The sequence below is a fragment of the Cnephaeus nilssonii genome (assembly GCF_951640355.1).
Source record: "Cnephaeus nilssonii genome assembly, chromosome: X".
NCBI classification, from domain to species: domain Eukaryota; kingdom Metazoa; phylum Chordata; class Mammalia; order Chiroptera; family Vespertilionidae; genus Cnephaeus; species Cnephaeus nilssonii.
In genome coordinates, this window is record NC_137071.1 from 104024689 (window position 1) to 104045819 (window position 21131).

Sequence of the window (21131 nt, forward strand, 5' to 3'; positions counted from 1 at the left end):
ATTGACTTCAGGCTTAAATAAGTTTAATATATTTCACTACTTTTGTTCTTTTTTCCCCAAATCATGTTTGCTTAGGCATATGTCTTGCTAAATTTCGCACTTGGTTATTTTCATGGTACTATGGGAATCTTACTTCAGTATGAAAGGACTTTGTATTCCTGTGTTTTGTAAGAGTTTAAACATATTCAACAAAATGTCTTTTGTCATTATTTATGTAAAACATGAAGTGTTCTATGAATCGTGGTTCTTAGAGCTGAATGGAACCTCAATGAATTATTGGGTCCAGTGGCCTGGAAGAAATGACTGTCCCCACTAAATAAACAAGAAAACTGAAGTCCATAAAGGCTTTCTACTGTACCCATCACACAACCAGTCAGTGGCCAGATTGGACCATTTTGTCTCCTGCCACCGAGTGAAATGTGCCTTTCATTTTTCTGGAGGTGACAGGCAGAGGAGGAGAGGGACACTGAAGTGGTAACCCTGGGAGGGGAGATGGTAAGATTTCAAATGAAGGAGTGACTGATTAGTAATCAAGAAACAGTACGAGGAAAGGAAAGGAAGAGCCAGGTCAGAGGAGGTGAGAGACCTGAGTCAGAACTGAACTGTTCCCAAATAAATTCAAAACGTGGTTATAGTAAGTTTCCATTGGTTCTGTCTTGGAGACCGCAGAGTGATTTGAGCCAAACCAGATTGTTTATTGTCTGATCCTGAAGGGGCCAAATAAGCCCCCAGTCAAGTTCTTGGGGCTGTGATAGAGTTACAACCAGGGAAGCTGGCTGAAGGTTTCACTTTTGACACCCATAAGAGGGGTTTTCTAGCTTGGTTCAGGAAGACATTAGAGTAGAGGAACTGGGAGCTTTTTATACTCTAGGGGTTATTGGTAACATTTGTGGGGGTCTTCCTTTTCTTTGTCAGCAAAAATTAGTTTCTTGGAAATATTCCCTTAGTATTACTATACTAAGGAGAAAGGACATGTGGCCTGTTAAGGCAGATACTGGCCTTGTAAGTAAATCTTCAGTCAAGTTTTCTCCCAAAAAGTGGTTAAGTGTGTGGCTCTGGAGCTAGAATGTTTTGATTCAAATTTTGACTTTGCTATTTACTAGTTTTGTGACTTGGAGTGATTTGCATAACCTTCCTGTGCCTGGGTTTCCTTACAAGTAAGATAGAAACAATAGTACTTACATCATAAAGTTATTGTAAGGTTCAAATGAGTTATTATTTGTAAAATGCTTTGCATAAGTGTTAAGTTCTATATGAGTGTTGTTAGCTCTTGTTGTTATCACCTATTAGTATTTTTTTCAATTACACTTTACATTCAATATTATTTTATATTAGTTTCAAATGTACAGCATGGTGGCTAGATATTTTCAGTACCACCTGGCACCATACATAGTTATTACAATACTAGAGGCCCAGGGCACAAAACTTGTGCACAGGAGGGGGGTATCCCTCAGACTGTCCTGCACCCTTTACAATCTGGGACCCCTCGGGGGATGTCCAACTGCTGGTTTAGGCCCTATGCCTGTGGGATCGAGCCTAAACCGGCAGTCGGACATCCCTCTCGCAATCTGGGACTGTTGGCTCCTAACTGCTCACCTGCCTGCCTGCCTGATCGCCCCTAACCACTCTGCTTGCCTGCCTGATGCCCCTAACTGCTCTCCTGCCTGCCTCATTGCCCCTAACTGCCTCTGCTTGCCTGCCTGATCACCTTTTTTTTTTTTTTACCATAGGTCAATTTTTTTTTAATTTAATAAATCTTTATTGTTCAGATTATTACAGTTGTTCCTCTTTTTTTCCCCCATAGTTCCCCTCCACCTGGTTCCCATTCTACCCTCTTCCCTTACCTCCCTCCCCCCCCACTGTCCTCATCCATAGGTGTATGATTTTTGTCCAGTCTCTTCCCGCACCCCCCACATCACTTTCCCCCTGAGAGTTGTCAGTCCACTCCCTTTCTATGCCCCTGATTCTATTATATTCACCAGTTTATTCTCTACATCAGATTTTTAATTCACTTGATTTTTAGATTCACTTATTGATAGATATGTATTTGTTGTTCATAATTTTTATCTTTACCTTTTTCTTCTTCTTCCTCTTCTTAAAGAATACCCTTCAGCATTTCATATAATCCTGGTTTGGTGGTGATGAACTCCTTTAGCTTTTTCTTATCTGTGAAGCTCTTTAGCTGACCTTCAATTCTGAATGTCAGCTTGGCTGGGTAGAGTACTCTTGGTTGTAGGTTCTTGCTATTCATCACTTTGACTATTTCTTGCCACTCCCATCTGGCCTGCATAGTTTCTGTTGAGAAATCAGCTGACAATCGTATGGGTGCTCCCTTGTAGGTAATTAACTGTTTTTCTCTTGCTGCTTTTAATATTCTCTCTTTGTCTTTTGCTCTTGGCATTTTAATTATGATGTGTCTTGGTGTGGTCCTCTTTGGATTTCTTTTGTTTGGGGTTCTGTACGCTTCCTGGACTTGTAAGTCTATTTCGTTCACCAGGTGGGGGAAGTTTTCTGTCATTATTTCTTCAAATAGGTTTTCAGTATCTTGCTCTCTCTCTTCTTCTGGCACCCCCATAATTCTGATGTTGGTACACTTGAAGTTGTCCCAGAGGCTTCTTACACTATCTTCAAATTTTTGGATTCTTTTTTCTTTTAGCTTTTCCAGTTGAGTGATTTTTGCTTCTTTGTATTTCAAATCTTTGACTTGATTCTTGTGTTCCTCTAGTTTGCTGTTGGGTGTCTGTATAATATTTTTTATTTCAGTCAGTGTATGTTTAATTTCTAGTTGGTCCTTTTCCATAGCCTCGAGGGTCTCTCTCATATCCTCGAGGGTCTCGCTAAATTTATCGGCCTTTTCTAGGAAATTCTTGAAAAACCTTATAACCGTGGTTTTGAACTCACCAGTTGTTTGTTTTCCTCCATTTCTTTTGTTTGTGATCTGTTTCTTTGTCTCTGCATTTTCGCTGCTTCCCTGGGTTGGTAGGGTAGCTTTTTGTGCTGGGTGTCCTATATGGTCCAGTGGCTCGGCCTCCCTAGTTACCTGAGGTGGACACTGTTGGTGCATCCCTTTTGGACTGTGTGTACAGCCTTGTTGTAGTTAAGTCTTGATTGTTGTTGGTATCAGTGGGAGGAGTTGACCTCCAGGCCAACTGGCTGTGAGGATCAGCTGTGTCTATGCTGGGAGAATTTCTGTGCTGGAGACAGCCTTATGAGACAAGACTTGCAAAACTGCAAGAGCCTCTGTGCTCAGCTTGGATGGAGCGGAGTTTCAGGGTGGAGCCTACAGCCTTGGCTTCCTGTCAGCCCCGCCCTATGAGGTTCCTGGGTCTCAGTGTTCCTCAGTGTCCCTCGGTAATCGCTGCAAGCACCTCTGAGAGAAAGGCGCCCATGAGTTTCGCCCGCTGCCAGACAGTCTAGTCTCTACCCCAATGAATCTGGATTCCCAGATTCTTGCCTGGAACTGGGGTTCAGTGCAGTCGGAACCGGGGTTCAGTGCAGTCCGGAGCTTTTGTCTCCTTCCCGCTAGGGCAATCCAGCGGCACAGTCAACAGTCCGTCCTCTGCGCGCATTCACGTGCGCGCCTCCGGAGCTCTGCCTTTTGCCGCTCCCCTGAGTTTCCGCCTTACAGCCCAGATTCCCCCAGTATGAGCCTGGGTCCCCAGGGTCTCGCCCGGAACTGGGGTTCAATGCAGTCTGGAGCTTTTATCTCCTTCCCGCTAGAGAACGCCAGCCAGGCACTCAGCCACCCCGTCCTCTCCGGCTCCGTCCTCTCCACACGTGCACGCCCGTGTCTCTGTACCTCAGGCTTTTACAGTTCCTCTGATTTTCCTTGTGGTTTTCTCTTTCCTTCTAGTTGTAGAATTTCCAGTCAGTCAGCTTTCCTGTGGTGATGTCTGTTTTGTCTTTTAGTTGTATTTTTGAAATTGTTGTGTGAGGCTGCAGTTTAGGTGTTTACCTATGCTGCCATCTTGGTTTCTCCCTGCCTGATCACCTTTCACAATCTGCCTGCCTGCCTAATCACTCCTAACAGCTCTCCCCTGCTGGCCTGATCGCCCTAACTGCTCTCTCCTGCAGCCTGATCCCCCTAACTGCTCTCCCCTGCCTGCCTGATCACCCCTAAACTCTCTGCCTGCCTACTTAATTGCCCCTAACTGCTCTCCCCTGCAGGCCTGATCCCCCTAACTGCTCTCCCCTGCCGGCCTGATCACCCCTAACTGCCTCTGCCTCAGCCCTGCCACCATGGCTTTGTCTGGAAGGATGTCCAGAAGGTCACCCAGAAGATGTCCCGTCTAATTAGCATGTTACCCTTTTATTAGTATAGATTATTTACTATATTTTCTACACTGTGATTGACATCCCTGTGACTATTTTATAACTATCAATCTGTACTTCTCAATTCCTTCATCTTTTTCACCCAGTCCCCCAACCACCTTACCCTCTGGCAACTATCAGTCTGTTCTGTGTATCTATGAGTCTGTTTCTGTTTTGATAGGGGAAGAATGAATGAGAAAAATTTTAATATAGATGCCCTGGACAAAATTGTTCAGTTTGCTTTTGTTTGACTCCATTCCACTCCAAAAACAAAGAAATAAATCAGTACTACTTCCTGCTACTTCCTTTCATAAAGAGTTCTTTTAGTTGATTAATGTGCATTTTAATATAGGAGAAACTGGAGTTTTCTATTTTCCCCTGTGCATTATATTAGCATATATAATACCTTTCAATTACTTTCCCAGCTCTTCTAGAAGAGAGTACTCAAATTTTTTTACATGTTTAGATGCTAAGATGTTTTTATTGAGGTATAATTGACATATATCATTGTATTAGTTTCAAGTGTACAGCATAATTATTTGATAGATATATGTTTATATTGTGAAATGATTACCACAATAAGTCTAGTTAACAGCCATCACCCTATACAGTTACAGAATTTTTTTTTTCTTGTGATGAGAACTACTAAGATTCACCCTCTTAACAGCTTTCAAATATGCAGTGCAGTATTATTAACTACTAGAGGCCCCGTGCATGAAATTTGTGCACGGGGGGGGGGGGTGTGTGGTTCTCCTCAGCCTGGCCTGCACCCTCTCCAATCCGGGACCCCTCAGGGGATGTCCGACTGCCTCTCGCAATCCAGGACCGCTGGCTCCTAACCGCTCACCTGCCTGCCTGCCTGATCTCCCCTAACCACCTCTGCCTGCCTGATTGCCCTTAACCACCTCTGCCTACCTGCCTGATCACCCCTAACTGCTCCCCTGCTGGCCTGATCATCCCTAACCACCTCTGCCTCACCCTGCACCTGGGGCCCAGGATTCCCTCTTCCGGCCGGTTGCAGGCACGCAGGACCTGGGCTGGCTTCGCCCAGGTCAGTCGCAGCCGCAAGGGACTGTGGGTGGGTGACTTGTCCCTCTCCCGTGCCGCAGCCCCAGCTGCTGGCACCTGGGACCATGGGGCATGCGGCTTGTCCCTCTTCTGGTCTGGGACAGGCTGCAGCCGCAGGCACAGCTGCTGGCGCCCAGGACCACAGGGCAGGTGGCTTGTCCCTCTCCTCGGCTGCAGCCTGGCTGGTCCCCATTTCTCTCTCACGAGCTCATTTGTGCCTGGCTGGTCCTCATTTCTCTCTCCCCAGTGTTGAGTGTCTGAGCCGTTATGCTGTTATGGCGTGATGGTGTGAGGGCATGATGACCATTTGCGTATTAGCTCTTTATTATATAGGATAGTCACTATGCTGTGCATTGCATCTCCATGACATTTATTTTATAACTAGAAGTTTATACCTTTTGACTTCCTTCACCCATTTTTGTCAACCCCTACCCCCCATATGTGACAAACACCAATCTGTTCTCTGTAGATACTTAGATATTAAATACTTGTTATTAATTTATTCATAAAATACCTGAAAAATACATAAAATACATTATAAACACTTGTTTTATTTAGGATCATTATTCTTATTATAGAAAAGGGAAATCAAGGAAATAAGCTTTAGAAAGTTGCTTAAAACTGGAGTTGGCATAAATTAAAAAAAAAGTTAAAATATATGGATTGCTTCCCTTGATTCATATGCTACTTCCTAGCAAATTATCAGCTCACTGGACTAGAGAGAGATAACTAGAGTCATCCTCAAGTTCTATCCACTGACACCATATATATATATATGTTATTTTTTTTCAGTCTGAGTACTGTGGAGTTTACGTCTTTATTGGGGAACTTTGAGGAAGTATGCACATTTCAGCAGACACTCTGCCAAGCCTTGGAAGAATGTTCAAAGTAAGTGTCACATATTGCCATAAGGATAGCTAGCAATATTGTTTTTATTTTATTTTTCTTTTAATTTTTGTCTTAGACAGAGGCACTTTATATGTATGCATTTAGTACAACTTAAGTAAATTGTCCCAGAGCAGAGTGGATGCACCAGGTGGTGGTACAGTGTCAAATCACTAGTTGCATTTTTGTCTTTATTTTAAAATCACATAAGTTTACTGCTTCTTGTCAGTATAAGAGACAAATAAGGTCTCAATTAACCATGGATGATGCCTTTGACATCGATTAGGTATTTGCTTTTGTACATTGTAAATTACTTGGAAAAGTTATTCAGATTATTCATTCAGTTTCACAAGCTTGTTTTTCTCTTTTAATTACTCCTGATATCATGTCTATTATACTAATAGTTGAAAGACATGAAAAGTGGGGAAAGGAAACATATCTTTCTGTGAACCAAAACACATATTTCATGGCTAGCTAGATTGTTGAGGTATTCAACTTCATACTACAAAATGAACTATAATGATAACCAAGCAATATAATTCTGTAGCAGGATTAATTTTCCAAGCAGTGTATTTTGGAGAAGTTGGTGACTTTCATCATCTATAGGGAAATTGGGGCGATTATGTGTTTCTTTTAAAAAAATTTTTATTTATTTAATAGTAATTGATTTCTTATTTTTTAAAAAATTATTTATGCAGGGGTCCTCAAACTTTTAAACAGGGGGCCAGTTCACTGTCCCTCAGAGAGAAGGAGGGGAGTCGGAGAGTGCGGCGCACATTCTACACATGCGCACTGGGGGCCCGGGACGAGTCAGCTGCTAAGCAGGACAGGCAGCGGCAGCAAAAACACCCGGTGGGCCGGATAAATGTCCTCAGCGGGCCGCATGTGGCCCATGGGCCGCAGTTTGAGGACGCCTGGTTTAAAGTATTACATATAATATTACATATGTCTCCTTTTCCCCCCATTGACCTCTCCCTGCCACCCCCCCACACCTATTTATGGGACACAGATGATTGTCAAGGGAAGGAGATGGTAAGAGCCCACACTAAAGAGATCTGAGGAGCCATTCCAAATGCTGATAAGGATCCAGATTATTCATATGGAAAGACTAAGTGAGAAGAGTAGATTACAAACTAGATTTGTGATCTTTATTTTCCATTTTATAGAGAAACATGTAGAAAAAAGTCTAGTGAATATAACAAAATTGTTATGATAGGTATCTCTGAATGGTGGAATCCTGAGTATTTTTTTCTTCCTGGTGTTTGTCTGATTTTTCCATAAATTAAAGCAGGTGGTTTGTAATTTAAAAAATCTTGAGGCCACCCTGCCTAGCAACCACCAGGCCACTAAGACGATGTAATACTTCTTTTTGGATTTTATTAGTTGTGTCTGTACTTGAACTTCATCTAAATTAGCCAAGAGTATTTTTAGTGTGGCCAGGAAAATTTGAATATTGTAATTTGAACAAGCATTTTAGAAGAAAACCCTACCTACTGATTCCAAGTAAGTATCTGACCCTATGTATTGGCCTATGTTTAGTGACTAGAGTTAAAACAATAGTCAAGAATTTATGTTTCATGGATAAAATGGTTGTAATATAGTTTCTCTTTTAACTTTGGCAGAATTTGAAATGTGTGCATGTTACTGGTATTAATTTGAATCATCTTCCTTTCTCCCCTATTTCCTGTTTTACATTGTGTTACACCTTTTTTGCCTACAGATTTCCAGAAAACCAACACAAAGTAGGAGGTTGTCTACTGAACCTCATGCCTCATTTTAAATCTATGTATTTGGCTTACTGTGCAAATCATCCTTCGGCTGTAAATGTACTCACCCAACACAGGTAAGTTGTTAACATTTCCCCATATAAACTGTTTTACAATGAGACCCTTTCCTAGGACCATCTCATTTGGAAATCTAAGTTCTCCGGTAGAACTCCTAATTATTTCCATTCATCATGCCAGGAATTGATTCATTGTTACATGGATTGAGTATTTATCAATTCAACAAATAATCTACTGAGCACCTAATATGTGCAAGATCCTGTACTAGCTGGTGGGGATACAGCAGTGAACAAAGAAGAGAAGGTCCCTCTCTTTATGGAGCATAGAATCTTGAGGGAAATGCAGGCATGAAATTAAATATTGTAAACATGTTGCATACTAAAGGGTAATTAAAAGGATGCAATGAGAATTTGCAACATGGTATCAATTTAGTATGGGGTGAGGGGAAGATTGGAGAAGGTGTTCCTGAAGTAAAATTCTATTTAGATCCAATGGGTTAGCCTTTCCCTGCCCCAGTGAATGTTTTATCTGGGTAGCTGGCAAGTAGCTAAACCGCTTAGGTTAATCTCTTTCAATTTTCTATTTTCTGGTAGGGAGAGTCTCAGACAGTGTTATGGCTAAAAGGCAGCTATTAACATGGAAAAGTGGAAGGAAACTAACACTGTGAATTTTGTGGCAGGCACTTTAAGCAAAGGGCTTATAATAATTATACACTGAATATAAATTGTTTCTGATTCAATGGAGAGCAACAGAATAGTAGTGTCTCCTTTAAGAGTTCTTGCAAGGGACTAGGATAAACCTTCTACCTTCCTTTACCCTCTGATTACCTATCCCTGACACATTTGCTGAAACATTTATCTGGGCCAGAACACTGTATGATAGGCTTAAAGATGCAGTTTTAACTTTGAAATCATGTGCTAGAAATCTGGGTGGGACAGTAGCAAGAACAACACACACAGGTGCTTAGGACTTAACCTGGAGACTAGATTCATAATGGACACAAATTCTGGAGACTGCTCAATAATGAAAAGAATATTCTTCTCTTAATCTGGCCCAAACTTGAACTCCTAGAGCCAGGCTAGAACACTAGTTGATACTGACCCTCAGAAGTGGCAGTAATTTTGTGGGTGTTTTCTTTTTTCTGATTTGTAAGGAGCTTTATTGACTTCATAGAGCTGTTATGTAAGGACATTTTTAATGTAGAATTCAGCAGTTCCTATTTAAAGGTACATTTTATTCTCCTGATCCAAGTTATGAATTCTTATGGAATAGTAAATATGGAAGTTGAGTTTATAGAAAGAGAAGCCATGACTCTGGGTTATTTAGGCAAGTGGCCCAACTGCTTAAAGCTCATATTAGCTAATAATAACACTGACTATGTGCCAGGCACTTGATTTAAAAGTCTATACCAGATATCAAGTTATACTACAAAGCCATTGTAATCAAAACAGCCTGATATTGGAACAAGAACAGGCATATAGATAAATGGAACAGAATAGAGAACCCAGAAATTGACCCAAGCTAATTAATATTTGACAAAAGGGGCAAGAGCATACAATGGAGTCAAGACAGTCTCTTCAATAAATGGTGTTGGGAAAATTGGACAGTTACATGCAAAAAAATGAAACTAGACCACTAACTTACACCACACACAAAAATAAACTCAAAATGGATAAAGGACTTAAACGTAAGATGGGAAACCATAAAAATCTTAGAAAAAGCTACTAGTATAGGCAGCAAAATAGTGGACATTTGTTGTAGCAATATCTTTACCAATACAGCTTCTAGGGCAAAGGAAACCAAGTAGAAAATAAACAGATGGGACTACATCAAAATAAAAAGCTTCTAAACAGCAAACAAAATTAAAGGGAGCCCACTGTATGCGAGAACATATTTGGCAAAGATACATTTGATAAGAAGTTAATGTCCAAAATATATGAGGAACGCATACAACTTAACAAAAGGAACACAAACATCCCAGTTAAAAAATGGGCAAAGGACCTAAATAGAGACTTCTCCAAAGTGGATATACAGATGGCCAAGAGATGTATGAAAAAATGCTCAAAGTCACTAATCATCAGAGAGATGCAAATTAAAACAACAATGAGGTATCAGCTCACACCTGTCAGAATGGCTACCATCAACAAATCAAAAAATGACAAGTGCTGGCAAGGATGTGGAGAAAAGGGAACTCTAGTACACTGCTGCTGGGAATGCAGACTGGTGCAGCCATTATGGAAAACAGTATGGAGTTTCCTAAAAATATTAAATATGGAACTCCTACTTGACCGGTAATCCAACTTCTAGGAATATAGCCAAAGAAACCCAAAGCACCAATCAGAAATAATGTATGCACCCCTATATTCATAGAAGTGTTATTTACAATAGCTAAGATCTGGATTACTTTGTGTTTTCTACATATAAAGTCATGTCATCTGTAAACAGAGATCATTTCACTTCCTTTTCTATTTGGATGACTTTTAATTATTTTTGTGTCTAATCGCTCTGTCTAGGACTTTCAGTATTATGTTGAATTGAAGTAGCAAAAGTGGACATCCATACCTTGTTCTGAATCTTATAGGGAAAGCTTTCAGTTTTTCACAATTGAGTATGATGTTAACTGTATGCTTTTCATCTATGGCCTTTTAATGTTGATGTAATTTCTTTCTATTCCTAATTAGTTGAGTGTTTTTTTAATAAAAAAGAGTGTTAAATCATGTCAAATGACTTTTCTACATCTATTGGAATGATTGTGTGATTTTTATCCTTTGTCCTTTTAATGTGGTGTTGATTGATTTTCATGTGTTGAACTATTCTTGCATCCTAGGGATAAATCTCACTTGGTTATGGTGTATAATCCTTTTAATATGCTGTTGAATTTGGTTTGCTAGTGTTTTGTTGAAGATTTTTGCATCTATATTAATCGGGATATTGGCCTGTAACTTTTCTTTCTTTTTTACAATTGAGATAACATTAATTGATAACATTATATGAGTTTCAGGTGGACAATACTATATTTTTTTCTTTTTTCTTATTGTTGAAAGTATTACAGATGTCCCCTTTGTTTTTCCCATTGACCTCTTCCACCCCACACCAGCCTTTCCCAGGCCTTCACCACTCTATTATCTGTGAATACTATAATTTAATATCTGTATACACTGTAGTGTGCTTACCATCAAAAGTCTAGTTTCCATCTATCACCATATACTAACCTTTACCCATTTTGCCTTACCCCGCCTTCTTCAATTCTGGTAACCATTTGTTGTCTATATCTATACATTTGTTTTTGTGTGTGTTTTTTTTGTTGGTTTGTTTCTTTTTTAGTTTTATTTTCTAAATATGAGTGAAATTGCACAGCTTTTGTTTTTTCGTTTGCATTATTTCACTTAACATAATACTCTCAAGATCCATCCATGTTATTGCAAATGCCAATGTTTCCTCTTTTTTATAGCTGAGTAGTATTTCACTCTATCTATCTATCTATCTATCTATCTATCTATCTATCTATCTATCTATCTATCCTTCTGCCTATCTATCTGTCATCTATCTAGTCACATGTTTTTTACCCATTCATCTGTTGATGGACACTTTGGTTGCTTCCATGTTTTGTGAATAGTTATTATAAGTAATGGCGCTATAAACATGGGGATGCAGATATCTCTTCCAGATAGTGATTTTGTTTCCTTTGGATAAATACTCAGAAATGGAATTACTAAATCATATGGTATAATTATCTTTAATATTTTGAAGAACTTCCATACTGTTTTCTGTAGTGGCTGCACCAATTTACATTCCCACCAACAATGCACAAGGGTTCCCTTTTCTCCACATCCTCCCCAATACTTGTTATCTCTTGTATTTTTTATGATAGCCATTCTAACATATGTGAGGTGATAGCTCATTGTGGTTTCGATTTGTATTTCCCTGCTGATTAGTGATGTTGAACACCTCTTCGTGTACCTGTTGGTGATTTGTATGTCTTCTTTGGAAATATGTCTTTTCAGTTCCTTTGGCCATTTGCTAATCTGATTGTTTCTTTGCTATTGAGTTATATGAAATCAGATTTGTGATTTGCAAATATTTTTTCTCATTAATAGGCCATCTTTTCATTTTGTTGGTTTCCTTTGCTGTGCAGAAGCTTTTTAGTTTGAATGGTCTGATTTGTTTATTTTTATTTTTTTGTTACTTGTGCATTTTGTAAGTACTGGGCTTCAGTTTCTTTGAATTTCTTTGTTTTTCTCTATCTTTGTGTTTCTAAGAATTCTTTTTAAAATAGAGTCTGAGTCTTTAGCTCTCTCAACTGTAATCCTGATATTATACTGGAGTCCTATTGATGTGGTGGCAAGGTGTGCTGGAGGGGATGCAGTCTATAATGTTATGAATAAATTTCACTTTTAATGGACCTGTGTTCCTGAACTTTGACCTTTAGAAATATTCCTTAGCCTTTTCTTTTTCTCCTCTCACTTATGACAGGAAGATGAGAGAGGATTGGAGCTGGCCTCTTGTGCCTTCCCAAGTTAGGTAAAGCTCTGGCAAGCTAGATTCTCTTGGAGAGCAAGCCTTTGTTATGGTGAATGTTCTAGGAGCTTTTCACAGTGGTTGCTTTTCTCTCTCCCTCTCTGAACCACAAGGGGATTTTTCTCAGATTTTTACCATGAGAACCTGCTGTGCAGAACCCACAAAAGTGTTGGGGTCCCCAAGGTTGGGTTCCTGGGAGTTTTTAATTGTCAAGCTAGTTAACATTCAGACTCTTGCAATTCATCAAAATTACCATTTGTGTTTTCCTATCAATTATTGTCTCCAGTGGCGTCTTCTGAGGGAAACTGATCTCAGCTCTAATTCTCCGTATTTGCCTGTCTTTGCAGATTTGAGGGTGGTGATTTTATTGTAATTTCAATTTTCATTGAATCTAAAAAAAAATCAATTTTCAGTTTGTTCAGTGTTTTTTTTTTATTACAAAGACAGTAAGGATGCCTTTTAAGCTCTTTACATGGCAGAGATGGGAAAAAAATCCGTTAATAATTTTAAAAATTTTTAGTGGTTGTTTTGAGGCTTTCCATATGTATCTTAACTTGTTAATATCTACTTCATGTTTACACTAATGTAATTCTAGTGAGATACACAGATGTTACTCCTAGTAGCTGTCTCCTCTTTCCTTTCTGTGCTATTGTTATATATGTTAAAAGAACAATAATACATAGTTATACTGGTAATGATTGCTTAATATACTTTTATATCTACAAATGAAACTGGGAGAAGAAAGGAGAGCAAGGATATATTTATGGCATTTGTTTTATTAACATTCTTATTTGTTATTTGGTTATCATCATTTCTTTCTGTGGATTTGAGTTACTATCTGGTATCATATCCTTATTCCAATAGAACTTTGCTCCCAACCACCTCCATTGTACTGCCTTTGTAAAATATATTACATTTCTATATGCTATAGGTCCAACAGTACAATTATATAATATTACTTTATAATATTGTTTTTATATCAGTTAAGAGAAGGAGAAATATGTATTTATAATTGCATGATTACCTTTCATAATTGCATGATTACCTCTACTGGTATTCTATGTTTTTATATGTTGATTTGTATTAACATCCAGATTTACTTGCTTTTATGCTGTAAGTTGAGTATTTCTTGTAAGGTGGGTCTTCTAGCAAAGAATTCTCTCAATTTCTTATTATTTGAGATTGTTTTCATTCCAATTTTTTTGCAAGATACTTTGAATGGATACAGAATTGTTGGTTAGTAGCTGTTTTTTCATTACTCTGAGTATGTCATTCCACTGCTTTCTGACCTCCATTAATTCTGATAAAAATTAGTTATGAATTTTATTCAGCTTCCCTAGTCCATGATGAGTTGTTTTTCCTTTTTCTTTTTTTCAAGATTTTCTTTTTGTCTGTCTTTCAGCATTTTTACTATAATTTCTCTGTCTGTGGATATCTTTGCATTTATCCTACTTGGAATTCATTGAACTTCTTGAATGTGTATATTAATATTTTTCTCAATTTTTAGAAAATTTTAATCATTATTTTTTCTTTTTTTAAAATAAATCTTTATTGTTGAGATTATTACAATTGTTTCTCCTTTCCCCCCCTCCCCCATATCTCCCCACCACCCGGTTCCCACCCCCCCTCTGCCTTTACCTCCCCCCCGTTGTCCTTATCCATAGGTGTATGATTTTTGTCCAGTCTCTTCCCGTACCCCCCACACAGACACCCCTTTCCCCCTGAGAATTATCAATCCACTCCCATTCTATGCCTCTGATTCTATTATGTTCACCAGTTTATTCTGTTCCTCAGATTTTTAATTCACTTGATTTTTAGGATCACTTGTTGATAGATAGGTATTTGTTGTTCATAATTTTTATCTTTACTTTTTTTTTCTTTTTCCTCTTTTTTAAAGAATACCTTTCAGCATTTCATATAATACTGGTTTGGTGGTGATGAACTCCTTTAGCTTTTTCTTATCTGTGAAGCTCTTTAGCTGACCTTCAATTCTGAATGATAACTTTGCTGGGTAGAGTAGTCTTGGTTGTAGGTTCTTGCTATTCATCACTTTGAATATTTCTTGCCATTCCCGTCTGGCCTGCATAGTTTCTGTTGAGAAATCAGCTGACAGTCATATGGGTGCTCCCTTGTAGGTAACTAACTGTTTTTCTCTTGCTGCTTGTAAGATTCTCTCTTTGTCTTTTGCCCTTGGCATTTTAATTATGATGTGTCTTGGTGTGGTCCTCTTTGGTTTCCTCTTGTTTGGGGTTCTGTGCGCTTCCTGAACTTGTAAGTCTATTTCTTTCACCAGGTGGGGGAAGTTTTCTGTCATTATTTCTTCAAATAGGTTTTCAGTATCTTGCTCTCTCTCTTCTTCTGGCACCCCAAAAATTCAGATATTGGTATGCTTAAAGCCATCCCAGAGGCTCCTTACACTATCCTCACACTTTTGGATTATTCTTTCTTTCCACCTCTCTGGTTGGGTGTTTTTTTCTTCCTCATATTCCAGATCTTTGGTTTGACTCTTCGGGTACGGTAGTCTACAGTTGAGTGTCTGTATATTCTTTATTTCAGACAGTGTATGCATAATTTCTGACTGGTCCTTTTCCATGTTTTTGGTATTCTCATTAAGGTCCTTGAAGGTCTCTTCAAGTTTCTCAGCGGTTTTTAGATGATTCTTGAGTAACCTTATAAATGTGGTTTTGAACACTGTGTCGTCCATTAGTTTGCTTTCCTCCATCTCTCCTACTCGTGACATACTTCTGTGTGTCCGCATTTTGGCTGCCTCCCTGTGTTGATGGAGTGGCTTTGTGTGGTCAGTGACCTATAGGGGCTGCTAGCTCAGCTTCCCCAATCACTCTAGGTGGTCGCTCTTGGTACACCCCTTTGTGGGTTGAGTGGAAAGTCTTGGTGTAGTTAAAAGCCTTGATTGCTGTTGGTACACTGGGAGAAATTGACCTCCAGGCCAATTGGCTGTGAGGACCTGCTGTGTCTATAACGGAAGAATTGCTGTGCTGGAGACACAGTAGGGCTTTGATGCTCACTGAGTCTGCCTCTTGAATGTGTTCCTTATGAGAGTGGTTGAAATCTGGTGTCGTCCACACCAACTACTAGATACCCTAGTGTCTGGATCTCCAATGGGGTGCAGGTCTGAGGCCTCCCAGCAGGAGCTACAGCAAGAGCTACAGTTTTCTCCTCTTTGCTTGGGTGGCTTTGGAGCAGTCTGACTGGAGCTGCAGTTAATTTGGTTGAGCTGCCACAGAACAGGCCATTTATATGTAAAAGCCGCTGTGTGGAGCCTGGGCGGGTTTGTAGAATGTGCGGGGCGGGGTCTCAGGGCGGAGCGGGGTCTCAGGGCGTCACTAGGCTGGGGCGTGGCCAACGGCCATGGCTGCCTTCAGCCGTCTCTGCCTTTCCGCATTTCCAAGTCCCCGTGTTCCGCGCTCCAGCGCAGCAAACCCTGATTGCTGGGCGTACCTCTGCAGAAAAGTCACTCTCACTCTCCGACCGATGGCCAGCTTCTCCCCGTAGGCGTCTGGATCCCCCGCATGCCCCCAGAAACTGGAGTTCAGAGTGATGGGGAGTTTGTCTCCCTTCGGTTTGAAGAAAAGCCGCCCGCCCAGTTGCCCGCCGCCAGCCCGCTTCGCGGGCCTCCGTACCTCAGCTCTCCAGTGTTTGAGCTCCCTTCTCTTCTTAGTTGTAAATATACCACTCAGCCAGCTTTCCCGTGGTTCTGGGTGGTAGACGTTTTGTTTTTTAGTTGTATTTTTGAAATTGTTGTGCAAGGTGGCAGTTTAGTTGTTTACCTTTTCCGCCATCTTGGTTCCTCCCCCCCAATCATTATTTTTTCAACTATTTTTTCTATTTATCTGTTTCATCTCTTTTTGGTACTATTATCATGCATATGTTGTTGTGCTTAAAGATGTCCCACATTTCTCTGAAGCTCATTCATTTTTCTTTATTTTTTTCCAGATTGTATTATCTCTGTCATTCTATCTTTAGGTTCATTGATTCTTTCTTATGCCAGTTGAGATTTATCATTGAGAACCTCTAGTGAAATTTTAAAATTCAGTTATTGTACAGTGTAACTCCAGAATTTCCATTTGGTGCTTTTAAATAATTTCTCACTACTGATAGTCTCTATTTGATAAGACATTGTCATAGCTTCCTTTAATTCTTTAAGCATGGTTTCCTTTTTTTCTTGGAACACATTATAATTAATACTTTGAAGTTTTTATTAAATCTGACATTTTGTCACATTCACAGATCATTTCTGTTGTCTTCTCCATCCCAACCTGTTTTTGGGTCATACATTCCTGTTTATTTTTTTTTTAATCCACACTTGCCAGGAATTTAGCTTCATCAACTCAGAATTGAAGCTGATGAGATGTGCTAGTGAGATCTTTTATCCTTGAATTGGGAGCTGAGGGGAGAGAGAGGCCTGTCTTGGCCACACTTGCCTGGATTAGAGCTTGTGTCAAGCTGAGCTGGAAAGAAAGGAGAGTGGGAGATAGCAGGTCATGGCTCACATGCCTGAACTCTACTTGTTCTGAGTTTTAGAATATTTTCTTGAATAAGTGTTTTTTCATGTATCATATGCTATTAAGACAATTTCTAGAAACTTAAAATTGTTTTTTCTATGGTTTCCACCAGCTATGCTTGTTTCACTGGGAAATAGGTCCATGGAACATCTCATGCCAACATGCTGAAAGTAAAACTCCTTACCATTTCCTTTTAAGCTCCTGTGTGCCACTCCTTGATCTCAGTGTAATTTTTTTTACCACTTTAATATTGTTTCAGTTTACAATTCTGCCACCTAGAAGTTTTGTTACCCAATGTAATTCACTTACTTCTAATCTGTAGTTTCCTCACTTGTAAAATGAGGATAAAATCACCTACCTTGTAGGGTTGGTATGAGGATTATAATGAATTAATGTATACGAAGTCTACAGCATAAAGCACAAGGTAGTTGTTGTTACTCCCCATTTCTACTTTATTCATCTTCTACCAGCTTCTAATTATTTTTTTGGAAAAAAATGTGATATTTCAAGTACACAAAGCATTCAGCTTAATTATAGCTGCAATTGGAGTCCTGTGTATACTTTCCAATATTTCCTGCTTCCCCCTCCCTCATCAGAGAGAACCACAGTCTTGAATTTGTTTTTATCATTTCCAAGAATGTTTTCATACATTACAACCTATCTTCAATAAAGAAAAAATGCTTCAAGGGCGTTTTTCCTGTGATGGGTGCATAAACATCTTGTGTGTATAAGGACAGATTTCTTAATACTAATAAAAAGAGATACCCACAATTCTTCTTTTCCTTTTAGTCTGAGAACAGCAATTTGGATAAATATCAGGAAGAAATGGTGTACCTCAAACAACAGCCTTTTGTAGTATTTAGAGAACTTTCTGTGGTAACTCTGTGTGCTAAAATGTTACTGACTGAATTTATCCATATTATGAATTTAATTTTTTAAATAACAATAGATATTTCTTCTAACTTTATGATTTACATTTGTTAATTTAAATATTCTCAACTTTTGGAGGAATTATTTTACGCTGTTTGCTTGATTTTTGCTTAGTGATTTTTTTTTTTTTGGAGATTTATAATATCCTTAGAAATGGAAGAAGATTCACTGGAGTCTCCCAGAATTGAATTTTTATCTTACTGGTTTATTTACATGTAAGGGGTGAACATTCAATGATAATACTTGGGATTTTCCTCAGACGTGCTTCTAATATTATCTCAGCTAATTTACATGCATCTTTAATTTATGCGGACATACTAGAGGAAAAGCATAGCTGAATAAAATTCACAGAAAATTCAGATGAAAATCCTGTGTTAGCGGAAGGTTGAAGATGAAATAAGGACTTTGGTGGATTTCTGTTCCTTCCCTGATGAATTGTAAGATGTTTACAAGCAGGAAAATAACTCCTAGCCTGAGCAGACCAGTCAGTTGAACTGAATCCTTTTGGCCTGCAGGTGGCAATATCATACCAGAAATTAGTGTGGCAGTTGGCAATGAGAAAGCATGCAGCCTTAACACTGTATGATTACCTGTTGGTGCCTTGTAAAAAATGCAGTAATGTATCATCGGAATTTGGATATATAAGCAGACTCCAGCCTTGGTGTGTTTGCAGATTTACATATATTTGAATAGCTGCCCCGGTCTTTTACTATCCCCTGGGTGAGGTCTTTTGGGATTTCCCCCTTTTCTCCCCTCTGGCTTGCTGCTGTAGCTCATGTTTCTCCCTTACAAAAATACCCACTTTCTTCCCATGCTTCAGTGTGGTGTCCATTCTTTGCATGAGGGAGAGGAACCTGGAGTTAATAGAGAGGAGGAAAGATTTGGTGCTAAGACAGATCTGTCTCTATTGCAGCAACTACCATAAAAACCACAGTGTACTTTTCCTCTTATTAGTTTTATTAACTCTCTGTTATCACTGTTGTCAGCAGTGAAGACTAGGAAAAACCCAAAGAATGGTGTCCTTGCTTTAGGGACAAGGAGCACAGGAAAAAAGCTGAGATTAGATTCTGTTCTGTTTCTGTCTTTGAGCATCCAGGGAAAGGAGAAAGTGAGACTGGACACAAACAAAATGTGGTGGGGACAAAAAAAAAAGCAGCAGACAGCCTAGTCTCTGGGACTGGATAAATGAAAAAGAGATAATAGATAACTACCCAACCCAATTGAGCGGCATCCTTGGAATTTTCCACTGGCCAGAGGCCAGGGCCTCCCAGATCCTCATGTCTCACCTCACCTTTCCAGGCCACAGTAATTCCCATGAAAGGCTGGTATGGAGATGAAATAAATATCTGATCCTTTTATAGCTGTTCTAGGTAGAGTTATCATTATTCAAAGTAGCAATCTTATGCAGAGGTTCCACAAAAACACAGGTACATGATGTGGTTAAGCTCTGTAGTTATATTACAATGTAAGATAGTTTTCTTGAGCTTTTCAGCCCAACCCAGAACATACCAGAACCTCATCCACCATGAATTTTATGAGATAAATGTATGTTGAGTTTCAAACGAAGTTTATACATTGAGAAATGCTTCTGTTGTGTCATATCATATATATAGAACATGTTAAGCTTGAAAAGCAAGTCTTAACTCAGATTTCAAACAAGCTGTATAAAATTAAAACTGCATTTTAAAGACAGATTGTTCTTTGGTGTAATGATATACAGGGTGGGCAGAAGTAGATTTACAGTTGTTCATATAGAAAATAATACAATAATTAATTAATAATAATACAAGAATAAACTCTGTGTGTCCCATACTCACAACTGTAAACCTACTTTTGCCATAACCTGTATTGATTCTTGTGTATATTAATTTGTATATTAAATTTATTTGGCTAAGTGAAAAATGTACATTTTATAATCTATTTATCATAAAAGACAGTTGTTTTATGAGATAGTTTTGTTCTTTTGTTGTACTAGTATAATGTTCTTTCCTTTTTAAAAACTTTTTTTCAATTACAGTAGTAAAATATTTTTTATTTCCAATAACCAGTGTTCTCATATTATATTGAAAAAATTAAAAGCTTTTTATAATATTTAATAAGCCTAGAAGTTAAAATATACATGGGAAGCAATAACAGCGAACACATTACATTTACTTTTAGTTGTTGTATCACTTATATTAATTAGAGCAGAATGTTGAGGATATGCGCAGTTACTTAGTCATGGAAAGAAAAAAGTAAGGCTTGTTTAGTAAGAAATTAGGAAAGTGATTTTCTCTAAATTACATTTCTACTCAAAATGCACTCTCCACGTTCCAGTTATTTTCCTAATTATATTTGATATTCCATGAATTTGTAAACCTCTTTGTGCACTTTATGCTTTTGGTTGGAAATTAAACATCAATTAAATTTCAATTAAAAATGTAGTTTTAAAAGATGCTATTTTAGCAAGGTATTTGCCTTGGAATAATAATAATAATAATAAAAATGCATCTAATGACTACTTTAAAATTTATAAAATACTTTCCTATACAGAGGCAGTGTGGTCTCATGGAAAGACCTGAGGCTTTGACTTCACATTTGGGTATGAACTCCAACTTAGCCATGTACATGCTGTTACTCATTCTTCTTGAGACTCAAGTTTCTCATCTGTAAAATGAGGATAACACCTGTGTTGAAATGTTGTGAATCTATAATAATAGAAGCGTAATATGCTAATTAGGCCAGATGTCCTAACAGACAACCTTCCAGATGAAGCCGAGGCTGCAAGGGAAGCCCGGGTCCAGGGTGCCAGAGGGAAGCCGGTGCTGGCAGCCGGGGGAAGGAAGGCCTACTTTTGCACGAATTTCGTGCATCGGGCCTCTAGTATTAAATAAGAACCAATGTATGCAAGGATCTTAGCATGAAATAGTAGCCTTACAAACCCCAAGTATTTAATCTTAATAATTGTAGTAGGAAGTAGGTTTTATTTCTATTTTACAGATGAGTCATCTGAGGCTAGGTCACTGATCCAGGGTCACCAGATCTGTTGTGGTTTTTGTTGTTGTTTGTTTGTTTTAGTTGAAAATCCATTATTATTATTTTTAAATTTTTTATTATTAAATTTACTAGGGTG

General features: G+C 38.7%; 1 protein-coding gene across 5 annotated transcripts in view; it reads left to right on the plus strand.

The window, feature by feature from the left end:
• The window catches only part of ARHGEF6 (Rac/Cdc42 guanine nucleotide exchange factor 6), a 135463-nt gene that overhangs the window by 82533 nt on the left and 31799 nt on the right, over window positions 1-21131 (plus strand). For all 5 annotated transcript variants that reach the window (XM_079765285.1, XM_079765286.1, XM_079765287.1 and 2 more), the window contains 2 exons: window positions 6172-6267; window positions 7985-8107. In XM_079765285.1, coding sequence (XP_079621411.1) covers window positions 6172-6267; window positions 7985-8107 — 219 coding nt within the window. The remainder of the gene's footprint in view (window positions 1-6171; window positions 6268-7984; window positions 8108-21131) is intronic.